The 22,603-nt window shown below is 40.7% G+C and overlaps 1 protein-coding gene across 1 annotated transcript in view; it reads left to right on the top strand.

The window, feature by feature from the left end:
• Positions 1 to 3,630: 3,630 nt before the first annotated feature.
• The window catches only part of IGBP1 (immunoglobulin binding protein 1), a 34,958-nt gene continuing 15,985 nt past the window's right edge, over positions 3,631 to 22,603 (top strand). Inside the window, exons 1-5 of the mRNA XM_010978742.3 lie at positions 3,631 to 4,319; positions 4,698 to 4,991; positions 13,956 to 14,151; positions 15,757 to 15,836; positions 16,547 to 16,659. Of these exons, the coding sequence (XP_010977044.1) occupies positions 4,129 to 4,319; positions 4,698 to 4,991; positions 13,956 to 14,151; positions 15,757 to 15,836; positions 16,547 to 16,659 (874 nt within the window). The 5' untranslated portion in view covers positions 3,631 to 4,128. The remainder of the gene's footprint in view (positions 4,320 to 4,697; positions 4,992 to 13,955; positions 14,152 to 15,756; positions 15,837 to 16,546; positions 16,660 to 22,603) is intronic.

Below are 22,603 nucleotides of genomic sequence, written 5' to 3'. Positions count from 1 at the left end.
TCAGGTGCCGTGCTGAGGTAAACCAAGTCGAGTGAGGCACTCTTCCTGACCTCAAGGAGCTCTCAGGCAAGTGAGAGACTGTTGTGGATGAAGAAGACCATAGTCCAGTACTGTCATAGGGAGATGAATAAACTGCTATGAGAGCTAAGAGGAGAGCACCTCACTTGGAGGTGAAAGATCAGGAAATGCTTCCTGGAGGAAGTGATTCTTGAGTTAAGTCTTAGGTAATGAACAGACATTTGCCAGGCAGACGAAAGAGAGAAGGACATTGCAGGCAGAAGACACAACCCATGTAAATGCGTGAAGGCCTAAGAAACATGATAGTTTTGGAGAACTAGGAGAGTTTGCTAAAGGTGGAGAGGGCTTAGGATCCATGGGGGCACAGAGTAAAAAGGATGTCAGCATCAGATCAGAAAGGATCAGAAAGTCAGGTATGCTGTAATGAGAAAGAATATGTATCTGTTTATATGTATAACTGAATCACTATGCTGTACACCAGAAACTAATACAACATTGTAAATCAAAGAAAATTAATGAGACTCAAAAAAAAAAGTCGGATATGGAGTTTGACCTTTAACAGAATGCCACCCTCAGGAATAAAGTTATTCCCTCCATTCTTACCAAATTGCTATTTATTTGTTTACCTATCTTTTCCATTGAACTATGGGCCCCTTAAGGGCCCAACCCCAGTGTCTTGTTCTTCTTTGAATTCCCAGTGCCTGGTATTCAGGTAACACAGGACAAATGTGGAAAGAGGGGAGGAAGGGACTTCTGCAGGGTCACACAGCTACCCAGTAGCAGAGGTAGGACTCAAATATTAAGTTTCCAGAGTATTTTTAAATGCTGTACTGCATTCCTCAGAGCTGGATGTAAAAGTGGGAATTTAAATCTTTCATTTAATGCAGTCTTCATTGTATTGCAATTTTTCCTTTCATGGCTTAATGAACTTCCTGCTGCTAGAGAGGCAAATTCAAATCTTGGAAATACTTACTGAAGATAGCTTGAACACTAAGGATTGTCATTATTCCATAAATAATTTTTTGGCAAGTTACAGCCTTTTCTTGACTTCACACTACACACACTTTGATCTCATCTAGTGACATTGCTGGCATTGCAGGTACAAATATCAGTAGAATATTACTCACTCAAGACAAAACAGCAGTAGGCCCTCTAAAGTAGACCAAAGAAGGTCTGAACTGCCAAGCACCTCAATTCAGACAGGCAGGAAAGGGTCTACTATAACATTTCTCTCATGAATCACACAGTTCATCTAAGATAACAAATCTGTGCTGAGGTCCAAACATGACAAATATCCATCATTTCAAACAGGGAGTCACAATAGGAAATACTTGAAAGGTTGTGCGTAGATTACTTAAAATGTTTCCTATTTTCCTGGACTCTAGTTCCTCCCCATCCCCACTCACTCTGTATACTGTTCCTTAGTTGTCCTAGCTGTGCAACCTTGGGCAAGTCACCTGACTCCTCAGGGTCTCAGTTTCCTTATCTGTTAAATGAGGGGGGCTGTGCTACATTAGTGCTTTTTATACTGTGTTACTTAGAGACCTTGAGTCCCTCAGAAGTGCTTTGCTGCCTTGGGTGCTGCTGCACAAGTTGGGAGAAAGATGGGCTGAGTTGGCAGGCTTCTTTGTATCCACTTCAAATATAGCAGCCCTTTTAGAAATTATAGGCCTGTCTAAAATTTGGTTTGGAAAAAGAGTTCTGCTACTAACAAAAAGTTTAAGTACCATTATACTCCCATGATTTCTAAGGGCCTTTCTAGTTCCCCTAAACTAGGATTTAAAAAAAAATCTCCCATACACAACAGGGATTTAATGTGATAAAGTGTTTACACACAGAAACACAATACACAATTCATTTTTTCTAATCACTTTTTAATCTTGGTATTATATCAAAATAAGTTGCAATACTTAAAATGGTGATTTGAATATATAATATGCACTCAAATAGTTGCCAGCTACCATGAAAACTCATTCTGAAAGATATAGAAAAATGGCTTACAAAGTTCAGGACCAAATTCAAATTATGTATGTTTTTCTTCTCTTAGGCAACAGTGAAGCTATGTCTTAATCCAAGCAAATGTGCAGGAACAAATTATCTTTAGTCTCACAATTACTGAGTTTCTAAGTCTCCTACACAAGTATTATTTTTCTTCTTTGTATTCCTGGCCAAGGCTGACCCTGAAAGTTCAGTTTACTAGAGTCATTAGAGGTGCCAGACAAATCAAATAGGTAATTCGCCAGAGCCTCCCTTCCTCCTCAGCTTCTAAAATGGGTTGCAAGGAGAGGCTTATTAGAATCGCCTGGGAAGCTTTTCCAACCTACACTTATGCCCCACTCTCCTCTCCTTGTCAAACAGCGTTTTAGCTCAGGGCTTCATTCTGTCCCACATAAAAGGCCTCTCTCTCCATTTTTAAAAATCCTACTCAGTTAAGATTGATGGAGTAAAAACAATTGAATTTAGAAGACACTGGCTTTGTCACAGCTGGTTGGGCAAGTCACTTAACTTTTCTGGTCTCAGTTTTTTCCTCTGATTTTTGAGGTCCCCTTCCAACTTGGAAATTCCATGATGGCATTTCATGTCTAAGAAGCTTTCTGAACTACTCCTAGCATAGAATGACGTGTCACTTCTTGGTTTTCCAACAACTTGTGCGATACAATGTATCCCCTAGTTATATACTGTCCTATATTGCCCTCTAGTTGTTTCTACATGAAAAAAAATTTCTTCTCAACTATGGTTAAACTGTATTTAGTTTAAAAGCTTATTTTCCAGGGCAGGCAGCACGCATTTTACTTGACTTAAATCTCTAAGAACAACTTGGGGTGTGTCCTAAGGTTATATTGATTCGTTCAAAGCAGTGAGGTCCCTTCTTTCAAAGTCCTGGAATTATATTTTTACATCAGCAGTGTACAGTAGAATTATAATGTAAGCCACAAATATGAGCCCAATATAATTGAGTTTTCTAGTAGGCACACTTAAGTGAAAAGACACAAGTGAAATTAATTTTAATAAAATATTTAACCCAATATATACAAAACATTAGCATTTCAACATGTAGTCAGTGTGAAAATTGAGATTTGTATTATTTTTATAATAAGTTCTCAAAATCTGGTGTATATTTTACATTTATAGCACATCTTAATTCGAAATAGCCACATTCATGTGCTCAATAGCCCCATGTGATTAGTAGCTACCATATTGAACAGCGCAGTTCTGCGTAGTTGGGCTGCTTTCCAAACACATCACTTATTTTTCTATTCATATAATGACACTGAGCACTTAATAAGTGCCAGGCACTGGGCTAGCCAGAGGGGTGCAAAAATTAATCAGACTCATTCTGTACGGGAGATTTGTAAATCACTAGCTGTAATACTGTGTGGTGGGTGCTCTGATAAGAGATGCACAGAAAATGAAAATTCTCTGTGGCTTGGCGGGGGAGAGGGTCTCAAGGAAGGTTTCACAGAGGAAGTAACTTTTGAAAGTGTGAGAGTGTGCATGTGTGTAGAGGAGGGGTGACGTGACGGGGAAGAGGGCGGGTGAGGATTGGCTGGAGGAACCCCGAGCTCCAGATGGTGGGTGGACGGAAGTCGGAGGGGGGCGCTTATTTGCACTTCGCGCTCACGCGCGCAGACCTGAGAACCGAGGAAGCAGCGCGGAGGCCCGCGTCCCTGGCCGCCCACGCCCCTCAGCCCAGGGAGCACCTCGCGAGGTAAGGCGGACGCCTGGCTGGCTCCCGGAGCTCGCCCGCGCCCGCCCTCGCTCGGAACTCAGCCTCGTCACACCCGGGCCTCAGACGCCACGGAACTTCGCAGCCCGGGGTCGGTGACGAGGAGCCGAGCGAAAAAGCAGCGCCTAGGGTTTGCTTGTTTGTTTGTGTCTGTTACAGATGCCTACTACTTGTAATAGGCAGCCTGGTAAAACGAGTCTATGGAAACGGTTGCTAGGGTCAGGTAACAGCCGCTTCCGGAAGTTGTCAGACGCTTTGCTAACAATGGAGCTACTGGACCTATGCGGCGCCTCTTCCGGTTTCGCCCTTTCTCGCCCACTCATTTTTCGCAAGGTTGCCTTTGACCCCGGAAGTCAGATCTTCCGGGTTCCTCCCTCCCCAAGATGGCAGCAGCCGAAGACGAGTTACTGCTCCCTCGGCTCCCCGAGCTGTTCGAAACCAGCAAGCAGCTTCTGGACGAACTAGAAGTAACAACTGAACCCACCGGCTCCCGGATTATCCAAGATAAGGTGATCAAGGGACTAGACCTCCTGAAGAACGCTGCCGAAATGTTAACGCAGCTCGACTTGTTCAGGTATGGGAGAGGTTAACAATGGCTAAGAACGGAGGTAATAATAATTACCAAGGGTGGAGCCATTGAGCGTAGGTGGAGGAGACCTTTAAAACCGGGACCCTTTCATCCCTCCCTCCCACTGCGATCTCGTATACGTTGTTTACATTCTCCACCTCTCTTCTGAGGTAGTTAATATTCCACGACTCTGCTCCCTAGTGTCGGCTATTTGCATAGGCATTGGGTGTGAGCGCTCAGCCACTTTTATTTAAGAAATCCGGCCGCTGTTTACCGTGCCTTCTCCCTTTGCCCCACTCTCACCCCAGTCCTCTGCCCCAGGAAGCAAGGGCCACCGTTTAAATACCCAGCCGGGCTTCACAGCCTCCTCTTTGCTCTTTGCAGCCGAAATGAAGATTTGGAAGAGATTGCTTCCACCGACCTGAAGTACTTGTTGGTGCCAGCATTTCAAGGAGCTTTCGTCATGAAACAAGTCAACCCCAGCAAGCGTCTAGATCACTTGCAGAGGGCTCGAGAACACTTTTTAAACTACTTAACTCAGTGCCAAAACCATCACGTGGCAGAGTTTGAGCTGCCCAAAACCAAGACCAACTCAGCTGAAAATAACACTGCTAATTCCTCCATGGCCTATCCTAGCCTCGTTGCTATGGCATCTCAAAGACAGGCTAAAATAGAGAGGTGGGTCATTTGAGGACTGCCCAGTGGCAGTACCGTAGAGGGGGAGGGGTGCATGTTTTTTTCTGATGGGGTGGGAAACGATGTATGTTACTCTTTGAATTATTATTGAGCATAGGCCCTGGTGAGAGCAAACTCTCCCGACTTTTTCAAGAAGCCTCTGCCTTTGTTGACATGATCATACCTAACCATCAGATCCCTAGCACCTTATGGTTGCCAACAGCAGCAATGTAGTTTAGTAAAGTGTTCCCGGATCTCTCCCACATCACAGCATAGCAATATTCACATGGTACAGTGGGGTAAGTATTTCTAAAGGGCACAATATCTTGGAGCTATGGTCCATTTAAGGTTCACTGATTGAGAAGCTCTGTTCTAACAGAATGCTGGATCAGATGTGTAACATCCTGAGCTAACGATTAGTCCTGTCTCAGCTTCATCATGTGACCTTGAACAACTTGCTTACTCTTAGTTTTTTAAAAAAAATATTTAACGAGTGCTCATAGTGTCTAGGAATCGTGCTAGGCACTGGGGATACAAGTATGGGTGTTTATACAAGATACAAGAGGGGCACCTAACCAAAGAGAGCAGGAGAGAGAATGTTCCCTGGAAAAGGTGACTCCTATGATGAATTGTTGAAGGATGCATAGGACTATTATCTAGAGGAAGAGGAAAAGAGGCTTTTAGCCAGCAGAGATAATAGTATTAGTAAAGCTACAGGGGCATTAAAGAACACAGTGCTGGTGTGGGGAACAACTGTATGTAATTCGGTGATACTAGAACACAAAGGAGTTAGTGAAGAGGGGAAAGGAATGGTGCTGAAGAATGTTGCAGGGTCCAGGCCAAGGAGAGCTTGGGATGTGAGGAAGGTGAAAGAACAACTTTGTTGCTGAGAACCTGAGAAGAGGTTTGAATCCCAGCTCCAGCATTTAATCATTCTGACTTTGGGTAAATTCCTTGGGTAAATTCTCGGTGCCTTAATTTACCCAGCTATAAAATTGGATAGTAATACATCCAGTAAATAGTTACGAAGATTAGGAGAGAGATGCCAAAAAAGCACTTAGTACAGTGTTTAAGTGAAGCAGTAAACACTCATAGTCAGCTATTGTTACATTGTTGTAGCTGAGTACAGGTTGTGGAAGAGACCTGGGTTTGAGACCCAGCTTTACTTATAAGCCACTGGACTTTGGGTAACTTATGTAACCTGTCTGAGCCTCAGGTCTCCTCATAATCTAAGTGTAAGTCTTGTTGATTAACTGCACCTGCATTCTTTCTGCAGAAATGGAGAAGTAGAAGCTAGGTAAGTCATGAGTCTAGTTTTATATTTGCTGAATTTAGGTCCTGAAGTGACAACTGGACCACCATGTCTGTAGACAGATTGAAATGTGTAACTAAAACTTACGAGACGGTTTTGTAGACAGAAAAAAGCCAAGGATAAAACCTTGGGGCGAATTAAGGGAAAAGGACAAGGAAGGAAAAAGCAATCAGAGGTAAGAGACTCAACAAGGTACATATGGACAGAAGTACTTACAGGAAGAAGCCTGAGGAAGAGAGAGCAATGTCATGTCCTCTTTGAAGCTTCTCCCTACCTGTCTCCCCTCCCAGATACTGTAGCACTTAGTTTGTTACTTACGGCATAACCATCTGTCATTGGAACGTCTAAAGGTCAGAGAACTTGACTAATTGTATCATTGTATCCTTGGTGTGCAACTCAGCAGTTGGATCATCGTAGGTACTCGAGGGATCTCTGGGAAAGACAGAGTGATCATCAGAAAGATGGAAGCAATATGGTGTAGCAGAAAAAGCCCGGGCTTTGGAGCCCGGCAGACCTAGGGTGACCAATCCAATTCCCGCCACCTAATAGCTGGGGCATCATCTAGCTCCTCCTAACCTCAGTTTTTCTCAACAGCTAACAATGTTTATATTATATTGCTGCTTACAAAGCACTTTCATGAGTATTGTTCATTCGATCCTCTCAACAACCCCATAAAGCAGGTATTATCCCATTTTAGAGATAAGGAAATGGGCTCTGAGTATCGACTTGTCCAGAGTTACATGGCTAGTAAGTGGCCAGGCTAGGATTTAAACTCAGGTCTTTAAATTCCCAGTAAATTCCCAGTTCTAGTGTTGTTTCCACTACAGCATAGAAAAGAGAGGGGAGAGGTCATTTGCAACGACAACATGGATTGAGGGAAGGTGTTTCTAGGTTAGGGGAAAGGCAGCAGTAGAGTGAAAATTTTTAACTGCTAATGACAGGGAGGAGGATAGAGTGAGGCCTGAAAGAATGTGGGTGGGGACAGGGCTGATAGCAAAAGTGGAGTGGTAAAGAGAGTGCCTCAGTAAAGACATTAGCCCCTTAAAGACGAGAGGAGGGTTAAGAAGCATTAATAAGATAAACCACCCAAAACAGCTAGCACAGTATCTGGCACATAGTAAATATTCTTTAAATATTACCTACTATTAGGCCATGCTAAAGAGCTTAAACTTTGGTTGGTGACTTGGGATCCACTGGAAGTTTTTGGTTTTTTTCCTGAAAGAGTAGCAAGGTCATATTTGCATTTTAACTAGCATAACTCTGGCAGCAGTTAGGAACATCTGAGGGAGGTTAGATCCAGTTAGGTCACAGAGGTGATGAGGCCTTACTGCTGTAATGCAGAAGGGATTGGGGTGGGGATATATTTACTTACAAGGTTGAATCTGCAGAAAACCTGGCGATCGGTTGTGGCAGGTGGGAAGGAAGAGTCTGTGTTTTTGATTTAGGTGGATGGCTGTGGAACTCACTAAGATGGGTAATAGAGGAGGAGGAACAGATCGGAGAGAGTATGAATTCTGTATTGAGACATGTTGCTTTAACGTGCCTACAAGACATCCAATAGTGGTATCAGGTAGTGTGAAGCTCAGAGGAGAGGCCTGGTCTAGAGAGCTGAAAATTGATTGATTCATTTAACATATCTGAGCCTTTACTGTGTGCCAGGAACTGTTCTAGGTGCTGGAGAACCAAAGTCCATTCCCTCATGGAGCTTTTATTTTGGTAGAGGAGACAGACAGCAAGCTAGTAAATAATAATGTGATTTTAGGTGGCAAGGGCTTTAAAGAAGAACAAAGCATGGTTAGGAGTAAGTGAATGATAGTGAATGATTTTTGAGGAAATCGGATAGACTGATACGAATTCAGCGTCATGTCCTTTGTAAGAGGCTAGGGGCAGCCCATTGGTGTATAGCTTGTAGTTTAAACAGTGAATTTGGTATCCAATAATTGTAACATATAAAAAAAAAAATCTGTAAATGCCATAGACATACAAATGGTATTGTGGAGAAAGACCAAGGAGTGATCACATCTGGTTGGAGGAAAAAGTTTCAGAATGTAGTAGCATTTGAGATGTGCCTAGAAAGATGGTTAAAAATGGAAATTACAGGCTTTCCTGAATGTAAAAGTAATAATACTCATTGTAGAAAGTTGGAAAATGGAATATTTTTAAAATTAAAAATAAGCTTTCATCCTAGCACTCAGATATCTTTGTCAACTTCCTGATGTATTTTGTTCCAGATATATAGTTATTTAAGCTAATAAATTTGGAATAATACTGTATATATAGTTTTTTTATCTTTATTTAACCTAACATCGTATTGTGATTTCCCTATGTCTTTTGAAGCCATGATATTTAATGGTTACATAATATTCCATCTTCTAGTCATGTGGTAATTATTTAAACTAATCTTTTATTGTCAAATACTTAGACTGTTTATGGGTTTGTTTTTTGTTTGCTTGTTTTTGCTATTCTAAGTAATGTTATGAAGAAACCTAACTGTATCTGTCACTGTTCCCTTAGGATAGATTTCTAGAAGGACCAGTGCCTAGATCAAAGGGTTTGTATATTTTGACTCTTGATGGTAACAGTATTGCTTTCCACAATAACAAAGTTTCAGAGTATATCCCACTGCACCCATATTGGATGTTAACACTTAGAAAATCCAAATGGGCAAACAAGAAAGGTATCTCATTGTTTTGATTTGCATTTCTTTGGCTACAAAAGTTGATTTTTGAATTTTTTTTTTAAATGCCTGACAGACGAGATAACAACATTATCTTCTTACTAAAGGCTCCCACATTTATACCACTAACCCAGAGCTCTCCTGACCTTCAGACTCACACTTCCAACACCGTACGTGGATGTTTCATAGACATCGCAAACTTGCTCTAAGTTGAACCCTTGGCTTTTTCATCCCCAGAGGTGCCCCTACACCCCAGTCTTCACGAGCTCAATGAGTGTACCACCATTCACCCAGGTGTTTAAGCCAGAAACCTGGGAATTAGCTTCGATTCCTCTCTTCTGAATTGCCACATGCAGTCCATCAGCAAGGCCTGCCAGTTCTAGCTACAAAATGTACCATGTCCTGTTTCTTTCTGTCTTCACTGGCATACCTTCATCTGAAGGTAAGCCACCAGGATCTTTCACCTGATATAACCAAACCACTAATGAAAAGACCTGCATGATCTGTCATCTCTCTCCAGTCTCATCTTAGATCATACTCCCTTTGTTCACTAAACCTCTGCCATGATAGCCTTCTTTCAGTTCTGAACCAATCCAGCTCTTTCCTTCTAGAGTCTTTGTACGTTTTGTTCTCTTTGTATGGAATGCTCTTCGTTTATCTGTCTTTCTGGGCTTTGTCTTTCTCCCTTACGAGAATGTGTACTCCATGAGAGCAGGAGCCATTTCTCTCTTGTTCTGTGTGGTATACCTAGCACAGGGCCTGGCATATGGAAGGTGCTCAAGAAATATTTATTGCTGATAAGCAGAAGGAACAACCTGAGCAAAAGGGTAGTTTGAGGTATGTACAGGGAATGGAGAATAGTCTGGTTTAATAGAAGCTAAGAGCAGTATCAGCAGAAGACTGCATAAGAAAGTGATGTGTATGGAACATTGGAAGAGAAGAGAGAGGCAGAAAGACAAGTTAACATGTTATAATAGTACTTCGACTGGGAAGAAGTGATAAAAATGAAGTAACAGCCATTAGAGAGATTACTTTTGCAGGAAGCATTTATATGAGTAGAAAATACATTGCTCAGATCCTTATTTACTGCCTATAAGTCCTCCCTCCCCACCCCATGACTGCATGCTGAGGCCATCCTACATAAAACACCTAAATGGTGTGTCCTCTCTCTCCAGACCTGTTTCTTCATATGTCTTCTCTACTCTAATTCCCATCTTTGAGGAGTAAGTGTAAGTCTTGTTGATTAACTGCACCTGCATTCTTTCTGCAGAAATGGAGAAGTAGAAGCTAGGTAAGTCATGAGTCTAGTTTTATATTTGCTGAATTTAGGTCCTGAAGTGACAACTGGACCACCATGTCTGTAGACAGATCGAAATGTGTAACTAAAACTTACGAGACGGTTTTGTAGACAGAAAAAAGCCAAGGATAAAACCTTGGGGCGAATTAAGGGAAAAGGACAAGGAAGGAAAAAGCAATCAGAGGTAAGAGACTCAACAAGGTACATATGGACAGAAGTACTTACAGGAAGAAGCCTGAGGAAGAGAGAGCAATGTCATGTCCTCTTTGAAGCTTCTCCCTACCTGTCTCCCCTCCCAGATACTGTAGCACTTAGTTTGTTACTTACGGCATAACCATCTGTCATTGGAACGTCTAAAGGTCAGAGAACTTGACTAATTGTATCATTGTATCCTTGGTGTGCAACTCAGCAGTTGGATCATCGTAGGTACTCGAGGGATCTCTGGGAAAGACAGAGTGATCATCAGAAAGATGGAAGCAATATGGTGTAGCAGAAAAAGCCCGGGCTTTGGAGCCCGGCAGACCTAGGGTGACCAATCCAATTCCCGCCACCTAATAGCTGGGGCATCATCTAGCTCCTCCTAACCTCAGTTTTTCTCAACAGCTAACAATGTTTATATTATATTGCTGCTTACAAAGCACTTTCATGAGTATTGTTCATTCGATCCTCTCAACAACCCCATAAAGCAGGTATTATCCCATTTTAGAGATAAGGAAATGGGCTCTGAGTATCGACTTGTCCAGAGTTACATGGCTAGTAAGTGGCCAGGCTAGGATTTAAACTCAGGTCTTTAAATTCCCAGTAAATTCCCAGTTCTAGTGTTGTTTCCACTACAGCATAGAAAAGAGAGGAGAGAGGTCATTTGCAACGACAACATGGATTGAGGGAAGGTGTTTCTAGGTTAGGGGAAAGGCAGCAGTAGAGTGAAAATTTTTAACTGCTAATGACAGGGAGGAGGATAGAGTGAGGCCTGAAAGAATGTGGGTGGGGACAGGGCTGATAGCAAAAGTGGAGTGGTAAAGAGAGTGCCTCAGTAAAGACATTAGCCCCTTAAAGACGAGAGGAGGAAAGGTGAAGCTACAGAGATTTTGAGGTAAAAAGGGCAATGGAATTTCTCCGTTGGCTGGCCATCTGGTGAGCGTGATAATGGCATGGAATCCACAAAAGATGAACAAAAGGATAGCTGAACAAGAGTGACCGTTCAGCCGAAGTTTGATCATAGGAATTTATAGCTGACTCCTCTGACACAAATTTGTTATCTCTTTCAGCAGCTCGGGAACAGAAAAGGGGAGTGATGAAAGTTGCCCAGAGTCAGAATGGTGACAGGCAGGCACTGGGGAATTCAGGGGTGACAGGGAGTGTTTCTGTGTCATGGCTCACCATCGGAAATCTAGAACAGTGATGAAGGTCTAAGACAGAGGTTTACAGTCTGTCCCTTGGAGCCCTAAGATTCCACCGCACCGCCTGGGTAGGGAAGATGTTGGGACCTCTCCTCTGATTTAACCAAGGTGGATTTTTATCTGTTCTTCCTTATGGAGTTCCAGATAAGCTCTTATAAGAAGAAAGAGTTCTGCTAAGACAGAAAGGTTTCAGAAACACTGGCCTCAAAGAACAGTTGTTCAGGAACTTAGAAGTCCCAAAGATGACTAGGAGCAAAGTCATAGGAGCAAGGGAGTAGAGAAGAAGGAAAGACCAGAGAGCGCAATTAGACCGTACATGCGCAGAGGATGGGAAGGAAGCACCAGAACCTTATTCAAAGGCCTGGTAGATTAACCCAGAGTTTACCCTGGATTATATACATTATAAGGCCCTGGTATTTTATTTTTCCTGACTTAAGTACATCCAGGAAAGAGGGTAGGGGTAGGAGTGGCACCAGAGTTAAATGTTCTGAAGTGATACCTGTAATAGCATTCATCAACTAGGAATTGGCCTGTGTAGTGTTTCACTGAGAAGGCCACCTACGGTGATGTATGACAGTTATTTGTAACATTACAGAAAGTGCCCACTTGTTGAGTAAAAGAGCAGAAGAACCAAGTGTTTACAATAAAGAATGTTTCCAGATCAGTGGTTCTTGACTTTTCATGGGTCCTGGACCTCCTGGATAATTTGGTTAAAACTACATTACCTCTCCTCCGCCCCCAAAAAATGCATACACAGAATTCTGTACAAGATTTGGGGGAGTTCAAGGATACCCCTCCCCCCAAACTGTCCATGGACCAGAGATTAAGAACTCCAGATTTGGGTGAACACCTGCAGAGGAGCATCTGATTCTGGAGGTCTAGAGTGGGGTTCCAGATAGATATTTCAAGACACTTCTCTTGTAAATTGTAGCTTTCCTTGACTCCTCTCTTTCCCTAAAGCCCTCACATCCAGTAAATCAGCAAATCCTATCCATTTTATATTTTAAGTACATCTACATCTCACCACATCCCTATTTCAAGTCACTATCTCTCACCTGGATTATGGCAGTATCCTCTAAATTGATTTTCTTGCTTCCACCCTTGCCTTCCAGCCTGTCACACTCTACACTCCACATAGCAGCCAGAGTGGTCCATAAAAAGTTTTCATGTCACTGTATTCATGTCATGTATCGTTTTAAAGCCTTCAGTGGCTTTCCCATCTCACCCAAAATACCATGACATTTGATATTTGGGGTCTTACTTCCTGCAGAGTTGTACAAATTATGGCCCTGGCTGCCTCTCTGACCTTGTTTCCTATCATTCTTTGTCACTCCATGCCAGCCATGCTGGCCTCCTTGCTATTACACAAACATACCAGGCCAGTACTCTCCCACCCCAAGCCCTTCATATCTGCTTTTCCCCCTTAGAGTGCTCTTTCAGATACTGGCATGGCTTGCTTCCTTAGTTCCTTGAAGCCTTTGCTCAACTTTCACCTCTTCAGAGAAGTGTCGCCTCATCACCTCTACTTTTACACCTCACTCTGTCCACTTTATCTTGCTTTTTGCTTCTTCATGGCACTTAGCACCACCTGACTCTATTTCCTTTGGTCTGTCTGCTCCCGCTAGAATGAAAGCTTCAGGAGAGCAGGAAGTTTCTTGTGTGTACTGCTGTGTCTCAAGCAGTGAGAACAGTGCCTGTCACACAATAAGTACTCAGTAAACAGTAGTCTGATGAGTGATAGGTGACATACTAGAATGCATCCTGAAAAATGCAGGCAGGGTGGATATGAGTCTTTAAATTATACTAGGATGAGTCAGAAGAGCTGGAAATGTTTTGCCCAGAAGAAAAGAAGAGATGACCATTTTTTTAGGCCATGTCAGAAGGAATCCCTGCATCAATGGCAGGTAAATGACCCCTAAGATTCTATGATTATTTGAACTAAATGGACACTGTATGATACTGAGCACCCACCTAGTAAAGGTTGATGTCCTAAAGTTACTAAGGCCCTCCCATCTCTAAAGATGATGGGAGGAGTTGCTCAGATCAGGTTACTTCTATATTTTTCTGGCTTCAGAATATTTCTCAGCCTCTGCTGATCCCTCCCTTACCGTCCTGAGAGAACTGCCTTTGGTGGCAAATTCTGAGTTGTAGAATCTGTATCTTTGCCAAAGTGGGACTCGACATCCTGATGATTTGCAAAGGTGAAATCTTACTGTGGCCTTCTTTTGAAGGAATACTGCTTTATGTTTAAGTTCATGGGTAATGCTTTTCTGTGGAACAGATACAAGCAGAAGAAGGAGATGGAACATAGGTTGTCAGCACTGAAATCTGCTGTGGACAGCGGTCAAGCAGATGATGAATGTGTTCGTGAATATTACCTTCTTCACCTTCGAAGGTGGATTGGTATCAGCTTAGAAGAGATTGAGAGCATTGACCAGGAGATCAAGATCCTGAGAGAAAGAGACTCTGCAAAGGAGGTAAGCCTGGTCCCTGTCTATATAGCTCAAAAAGCTACTGTCAGAGGTTTGAATCTTCTCCAGGAGAGTAATCAAATTAAAATCCTCTTAAGTCTCCATAAAATCATTGTTCCTACTGAGATTAGTAGAGGAAGGCTAAAGGTTCACCAGGATAGCTTTCTCTCTAGTTTAGGGTAGCATTCACCCAGTGCTTTCTAACTAGGTAACACACTTGCAGTCATTTGTAATTTTGTGACATGCCGGGGGGTGGGGGGAGACTGCTCTCAAGTGGAAATTGGTTTTGGCTGTGAGCATTCATGACTGCTGAAGGAAGGCAGAGGTAGACAGACCTTTAAAAATCTGTGCTTGACTGTAATAAACAGGAAGAGGGAGAGGCTGGGAAAGAAGAAAAGAACTGGAGAAGAAAGAAAAGAAAAAGAAGGTGAAACAAAAGACATTGAATGTGTTTAGGTTGGGGGAGGAATCGGAATTTAACCTTACACAGTGACGCACTCTCACACCTTAGTTCAGCCAAGTATGGGACACAGCAAGCACCTCTCAGTGCACAAAGTGTTGGGCACGTTGGTAAAGAAAACTTGGTGTAACACCACTTTGGCTGTCTCTGAAGATCGCAACTCTGTTTTGGGGCTGCTGCTTCAAAATATCAAGCTCTGCTGCCACTTATTTTTTCATTCAGGATATAACATGAATTGAGTTGAACCTACCCGCTAGTTGCAGGCATTTATTTAAGTCCTCAGAGAAACTTCGGGCTAATTTGATTTGTACTGATAGAGCCCAGGAGCTTTTGCCTCAGGGTAACATCAGCCTGGCTCCTTGTGTCAGAGAATCAAAGAACGAACCATTAGTAATCTAAGGCCACAAGGCCCCTTGAGCATAGCTGGATGAGTGGTTTTTAAGCATTATGAGTCCGGACTCTTTTGGATCCTCCCCTGTCTCCTTCTTTGTTTTTGTGTTTCGTTTTTATGCTCTCTCATTTGGTATTGGGATTGGCCCTGGAAGTGATTGAGTTTAGAACCAAGTGAACACCTTTTCTTTGACTGTATTTTGTTTCAGTATGCCCCTGGACAGCCAAGGTTCCTTGGCACATTTCTGTACACCTATATATGGGAGCTACTAACCCATTCTCCCCCACTTGCATTTAGGAACATCCCCTTCTAAAACACCCTCAGGAGCTCTGGCCAATTAATAGCATTATTTATATTGGACTGAGTTTTAGAAGGATCTTAATTCAACTGTAGCACTGAAGGCCAGGCTGAGGAAAGGGGCTTCAAATTCAGCTCAAGGGATTTAGATGGAACATGGAAGAAAGCTTTGGAATCTTCCTCTTTGAAGTGGAGAGTTTTAAAGTTAAGTAATTTTTCACTTGTGTAATGGTTCCTAGGAGAGCTTTCTCTTCCTCACTTTCCAGTAAGGTACTTGGGCCTCTTCAGGAGAGGCTAACCAACCTCTACCATTAGTATTCTGCAGACATATCTTAGGGACCGATAAATAGGGAGTGGGTGGATTTTGAATCCAGGGATTTTCAAACACCTGAAAACTTGAGTGCCTGCATAGTGGGATGGGCAAAATGGCCAATGCACTTCTGATAATTAATTTCCTTTTTAGGCATCAACCTCTTTCTCATCTCGTCAGGACAAGCCTCCGATGAAACCCTTTGTTCTCACTCGGAACAAGGCCCAAGCCAAGTAGGTAGTACTAAAGAGTGGGTTGCCTTTGTAGGCCCCCTGCTTTTGTGGTTCATTTGCAGCGCATGAGTAAGAGACAGACTGGGCATTGTTAAAAGGTCATGGCTTCACCTGGCGAGGCTGTTCTTTCTTCAAAGAGATGTTATCTCTTCTCATACTTTCTCTTGTCTCTCTTTACGAGACATTTCCCTCACAAATGTGAGCTTAAAAATAGGCTCAAAAGGAAACCAATGAAAATAAATTAACTAATTAAAAACCGAAAGAAAGAAGAAAGGAAAATAATGGAGAACTGTGTACTTTAAAGTTGCTTCCCATTGTTGCCTTCAACTGCAGTTCTCAGAAGGACATACCTGCCTATCTAGAATTTAATTCTGAGTTGTTGAGATACTTTTCCATAGGGTGGCAGAAGCAGCTCCTTCTTCTGTATGTCTTTTAGACCCACCAAATCAAATGCCCCTTCCACAGGATCATCATTCCTCTGCAGGGCATTAGCCTGTGGGATTGCTTCTTGGGTAACGGTTCTGGGTTATTTATCTTCCCATGAAAGCTCTTGCCTTTAATGCTCCTTCCTGGATACTTCTTTTTACAATATCCTTACAGGAGTTTGTACAACTCCTCGGAATACAGCTGAGTAGGGGAGCGAGGATGAATGCGGCTTTCTAATAGAGCTGTTTATGTTTACCTTTCTAAATGCAATGTGATTCTTGCAGAGTATTTGGAGCTGGTTATCCAAGTCTGGCATCTATGACGGTGAATGACTGGTATGATCAGCATCGGAAATTTGGAGCATTACCAGATCAGGGAATAGCCAAAACAACATCAGGTATGAAGGGGTGGGAGGAGAGTAGTTAACACTACTACACTGCTGGTCCCTAACTCTCTGGCAGTTAAATTCAGACCAAGTATTGTTGCCCTTTAGAAGCAAAGGGAATCTGGACAAAAGTTCTTGAGTAACAGAAAGATTCTAATCAGTGTTTCATTTCATTTATCTTAAGGTTTTACTGAAGTGTAGTTGATTTACAATGTTAGTTTCAGATGTACAGCAAAATGATTCAGTTATACATATACATACGTGTATATATTTTCTTTTCAGATTCTTTTCCATTATATGTTATTACAAAAATTGAATATAGTTCCCTGTGCCATACAGTAGGTCCTTGTTTATCTATTTTATATATAGTAATGTGTGTCTGTTAATCCCCAACTCCTATTTATCCCTCCCTGCTCTTTCGCCTTTGGTAACCATAGTTTGTTTTCTGTATCTATGAGTCTGTTTTTGGTTTGTAAATACAATTTGTATCATAAAGTTTATTTTTTGAGTGGACTTAACTACTTAGAAATCTAGTTTTAATTTTATTTGTAATTCCTTTTTTTGAATATTGCTATACTTTTATTTTAAAGCAAATTCCTGTTACTTTTTTATCCCTTTCTTTTAATATTTAATTAAATATCTCTTTTTCTGTGATTATCTTTGTTTGGATGAACATAATTGTATATGTTGAAAGTGTACAGTGTGATAATTTGATAAGCCAGACAAAGACAAAATACATACGATATCACTTATATGTGGAATCTTTTTTAAAAAAAGTTGATTTCATAGAAAAAATATAATAGTGGTTTCCAGGGGCTGGAGGTAGGGTGAAGTGTGTGATGTAGGTCAGGTGGTTGAAATTTTTAGTTTTAAGAAAAATAAGTTCTGAGGATCTAATGTAGCATGGTGACTATAGTTAACAACATGGTATTGCATTCTTGAAAGTTGCTGAGGGTAGATCATTAACATTATCACCACACACAAGAAGATTAACTAAGTGAGGTGATGGATGTGTTAATTACCTTGATCTTGGTAATTGTTCCACAGTGTATATGTATGTCTCATCATCATGTTGTACACTTTTGTTTATAATTTCTTACCCATGTTTGGGGTCAAACCCTGAGTCCTTTAAATCACTTGAATATTCAAGCTTGAACAATTACACATTTTACTGGAAATTTTATTTAAGCTTTAAAAATTATTGAAATAGCATACAAACAAAAAAGCATATACAATATATACACATTTTAAAGATATGTATATACATATATACTATGTTGTTTGTATATATGTGTATGTGTTTACATATATATGTGATATATTACACTTTAAAGAATTAACATTAAAATAAGTACTCATTTAACGATTTCTGTGCTTAATTAGTAGAAAACTAGCAATATTGTTGAAACCCCTAATATCTCCTCCTCAACTGTATCTTCCTCTTCTCTTGAAAGTACCCAGTATCTTTAATGTTTTCAATATTCCTTTACTTTAAAGTTTTAACACTCCTATATTGATTCTTCAATTTTGCCTGCTCTAGAACTGCATATAAATGGAATAATACTGATTTCATTTATTATTAAAATAAATAGCAGATGATTCTGGGAGGATGGAGGCAGTGGGGCAGGACAGTTTTTAATCTCTCTAAATATCATGCCATAAAAACAGACTGAACAGCTAGATAGCAAAGCCAAAAATCCATGGATAGCAGTTGTGCTTCTGGTAACAGAAGACTCAGTCATATCAGGCCACCCCTCCTATAGGTAACAATTGCAAACTGAACAGAATATAACAAAACAGCTATCTGAAGGCCCTGAGAACAACCAAAAGCAGACATAGGCTCTAGGGCAGTCAATACGTAGGGAATGGTACTTGGAACTTCTTGAGGGAAGGGACTTCAGCTTACTATATTCTTGGTGCTCAACTTGGCAATTAGATCATAGTAGGTACTTGGGAATGTCTTTGGTAGGGAAATGTGGAGCAGATAGTCATTAGAAAAATGGAAGCAATATGGTACAGCAGAAAAAGCACAGACGGACCTGGAGTAACCAATTACTCCTGCCACTTAACAGATAGGACATCATCTAGCCCCCTGAGCCTGTTTTCCTCATCTCATGTATTATCTGACTTGATCCTCTTAACAACCCCAGGAAGCAGACATTCTTATTTCCATTTTAGGATGAGGAAATGGTGTCTGAATACTTACTTACCCAAGGTTAACATAGGTAGAAAGTGGCCAGGCTAGGATTTTTAACACAGTCCCTAAAATTCCCAGTTGCAAAGCTGTTTCTGCTATAGCACAGAGAAGAGAACAGTGGTCATTTGAAAGGGTTTCCTGTTTTTTAATAGCTTTTCACCCACAGGCAGGCTGTAGTTGCTGTGATGTGGAGGTAGGTAAAACTTGGATAGAAAATTGCAGTCTTATTAGTTGAGGAATGAGAGAACTAAGTTCAGGGTGACTGTAGCAACCAAAAAGTATCCCAGGAGAGAAGTACAGAGGAGGAGCCCTAATTCTCTATATAAACCCTGCCCAAGTCTCTGGCAGACTCCAAAGCTATGCATGCACAGGATAGACTCCAAGCACCCTAGGCAGGGCTAAAATAACTGAGTGGATAATTCAGTGGCTGCCCAGTGCAGAGGAAACAGAATTTGGGATTTTGGTTCTAGACAAATTTACTAAATGAAAATTAGCTAAAATGAAAAAATGAATACTCTTTAGAGGAACAAAACAGAATTCAGAATCTCTACAGCATACCATTCCCAAAGCCTGGGATTCAGTCCTAAACTATTGTGCATATGAAGAAAACAAAAAAAAACAAGAAAATGTGACTTAACACTCAAGAGGAAAAGCAATCAATGGAGACCAACCCCAAGATGACTCTGATGTTGAAATTAACAGACAAGAACTTTACAGCAGCTTATTTCTATGCTTAGAGGCATAGAAATGTGCTTGTAATGAATGAAAAGGTAAGAAATCTCAGAGAAGTAGAAACTATACACAAAAAATTCTGAAACTGAAAAATACAATACCTGAAGTTTAAAACAGACTCAGATACAGAGAAAAAATGGGTGGTTGTCACAGGAGAGGGAAGTTGGGGAGTAGGGGCAAAATAGATGAAGGGGATTGAGAGCTACAAATCTCCGGTTGTAAAATAAGCCCTGGGGACGTAACATACAGCATAAGGAATATGGTCAATAATATTGTAATAACTTAGTATCGGGACAGATGGTTACCAGACTTACCTTGGGAATCATTTCATAATGTTTGGAAATGTCAAACCACTGTAATACACCTGAAACTAACATAATATTTGTATGTCAACTATATTTCAATTTTTAAAAACCAGATGAGCCTAATTAATAGATTGGCAATGGCAGAAGAAAGGGTTGGTTAGCTTTAGATCAATACAGGTTAGTCAATCTGAAAACAAAAAAGATTGGAAAAAAGTGAAGAGCCTCAGTGACCTGCGGAACAATGTAAAAAGGTCTATTATATGTACAATTGGAATGTCAGTAGGAGAGAGAGAGAAGGGGCCAGAAAAAAAGTATGTGAAAAAATGATGGCTGAGGTGGCTGAGGTTTTCCCCAAATCTGTGAAACACAAATTTAGAGGTTCAGAAATCTCAGCAAGGCCTAAGCAGGTTAAATACAAAGAAAACCACACACATAGGCACATCATAGTCAAACTGCTGAAAACAAAAGAAAAAGAAAAAATCTTGAAAGCACCCAGAAATAAAGTACACAATACATATAGAAGAACAATGATACGAATTGTTGTCAACTTTTCATTTGAAACAGTGGAACCCAGAGATAGTGAAGCAGTGCCTGAATTAAAACACTTAATAATAAGCTCAGTATCATGTGTCATTAGGGAACTGCAAATTAAAACAACTGATCCCACTACACCCCTATAAGACTGGCCAAAATTCAAAACACTGACAACACCAGATGCTGGCATGGATAGTGGAGCAACAGGAATGATCGTTCATTGCTGGTGGGAATGCAAAATGGTACAAACACTTTGGAGAAGACAGTTTGTCAGAACTAAGTAATCTCTTACCAACCAGCAACCATACTTTTTGGTATTTGCCCAAGTGAGTTGAAAACTTAAGGCCACACAAAAATTGCACACAAACGTTTATAGAAGCTAATTTATTCATGATGGTCAAAACTTGGAGGCAACCAAGATGCCCTCAGTAGGCAAATGGATAAATAAACTGTGGTACCTCCAGATGATGGAATATTATTCATTGCTAAAAGGAAATGTGCTATCAAGTCATAAAAAGCCATGGAGGAACCTTAAATGTATATTACTAGAAAGAAGCTAATCTGAAAAGGCTACATACTATATGATTCCAACTATATGACATTATGGAGACAGTAGAAGGATCAGTGGTTACCAGCAATTAGAGGAGGAGGGATGAATAGGCAGAACACAGAGGATTTTTAGGACAGGGAAACTATTCTGTGTAGTGCTGAAATGGATACATGTCATTATACATTTTTCCAAAGCCATAGAATGTACAACACCAAGCGTGAACCCTAATGTAAACTATGGGTGAGTTTGGGACTTTGGGTGATAATGATGCATCAATATAGGTTCATTGATTATAACAAATGTACCACTCTGGTGCTGGCTGTTGATACCAGGGGGAGACTGTGCCTGTGTAGGGTAGAGAGTATATAGGAACACTGTGTACTTTCCATTAAATTTTACTGTGTACCTAAAACTGCTCTAAAAAAAAGTCTATTTAAAAAAATGCAAAGAGACAAAGCTATAAAGTCAATAGAGAAATTAAAAGGGGAGAAGGCAAGAAAGAACAGAGGAACAGAAATTAGATGAGATGAATAGAAAACTGATAGCAGAATGGTAGATCCCAATCCAGCCATATCAATACTTACATTAAATGTAAATGGAATAAACCTTGAAATTAGAAATAAAAGATGCACTATCAGACTCAACTGCATGCTATCTACAAGAGATGCATTTTATTTATATATTTAATTGAATTATAGTTGATTTACAGTATTATATTAGTTTCAGGTGTACAGCATAGCAATTCAGTATTTTTGCAGATTATATGCCATTATAAGTTATCACAAGATAATTACTATCATTCCATGTGCTATACAATTATCCTTCTTGTTTATCTATTTTATACATTGTAGTTTTTATCTGTGAACCCCATACCCCTAATTTGTCCCAAAACACTTCCCTTTCCCCTTTGGTAACCACCAGTTTGTTTTCTATATCTGTAAGTCTGTTTCTGTTTTGCACATCCATTTATTTATTTTACTTTTTAGATTCCACATATAGTGATATCATACAGTATTTATTTTTCTCTGTCTGAACATAATACCCTGTAGATCTATCCCTGTTGCTGCAAATGGTGTTACTTTATTTTTTATGACTGAGTAGTATTCCATTGTATATATATACCACAACTTCTTTATCCAGTCATCTGTTGATGGACACTTAGGTTGCTTCTAAGTCTTGCCTATGGTAAATAGTGCTGCTATGAACAATGAGGTGCATGTATCTTTTCAAATTAGTGTTTTCATTTTTTTCTGGACATATACCCAGGAGTGGAATTGCTGGATCATACAGTAGTTCTATTTTTAGTTTTCTGAGGAACCTCCACACTGTTTTCCGTAGTGGCTGCACCAATTTACATTCTCACCAAGAGTATACAAGGATTCCCTTTTTCCACATCCTCTCCAGCATTTGTTATTTATACACTTTTTGATGTTAGCCATTCTGACAGATGTGAGGTGATACGTCATTGTGGTTTTGATTTGCATTTCTCTGATGATTAGCGATGTTGAGCATCTTTTCATGTACCTGTTAGTGGTCTGTATGCCTCCTTTGGAAAACTGTCTATTCAGGCCTTCTGCCCATTTTTTGATTGAGTTGTTTGTGTTTTTTTGATATTAAATTGTATAAGCTGTTTATATA

This window comes from Camelus dromedarius, chromosome X, assembly GCF_036321535.1.
Source record: "Camelus dromedarius isolate mCamDro1 chromosome X, mCamDro1.pat, whole genome shotgun sequence".
NCBI lineage: Eukaryota > Metazoa > Chordata > Mammalia > Artiodactyla > Camelidae > Camelus > Camelus dromedarius.
The sequence above is the reverse complement of the archived record's forward strand: the minus strand, read 5'-3'. Positions and strand labels throughout refer to the sequence as shown.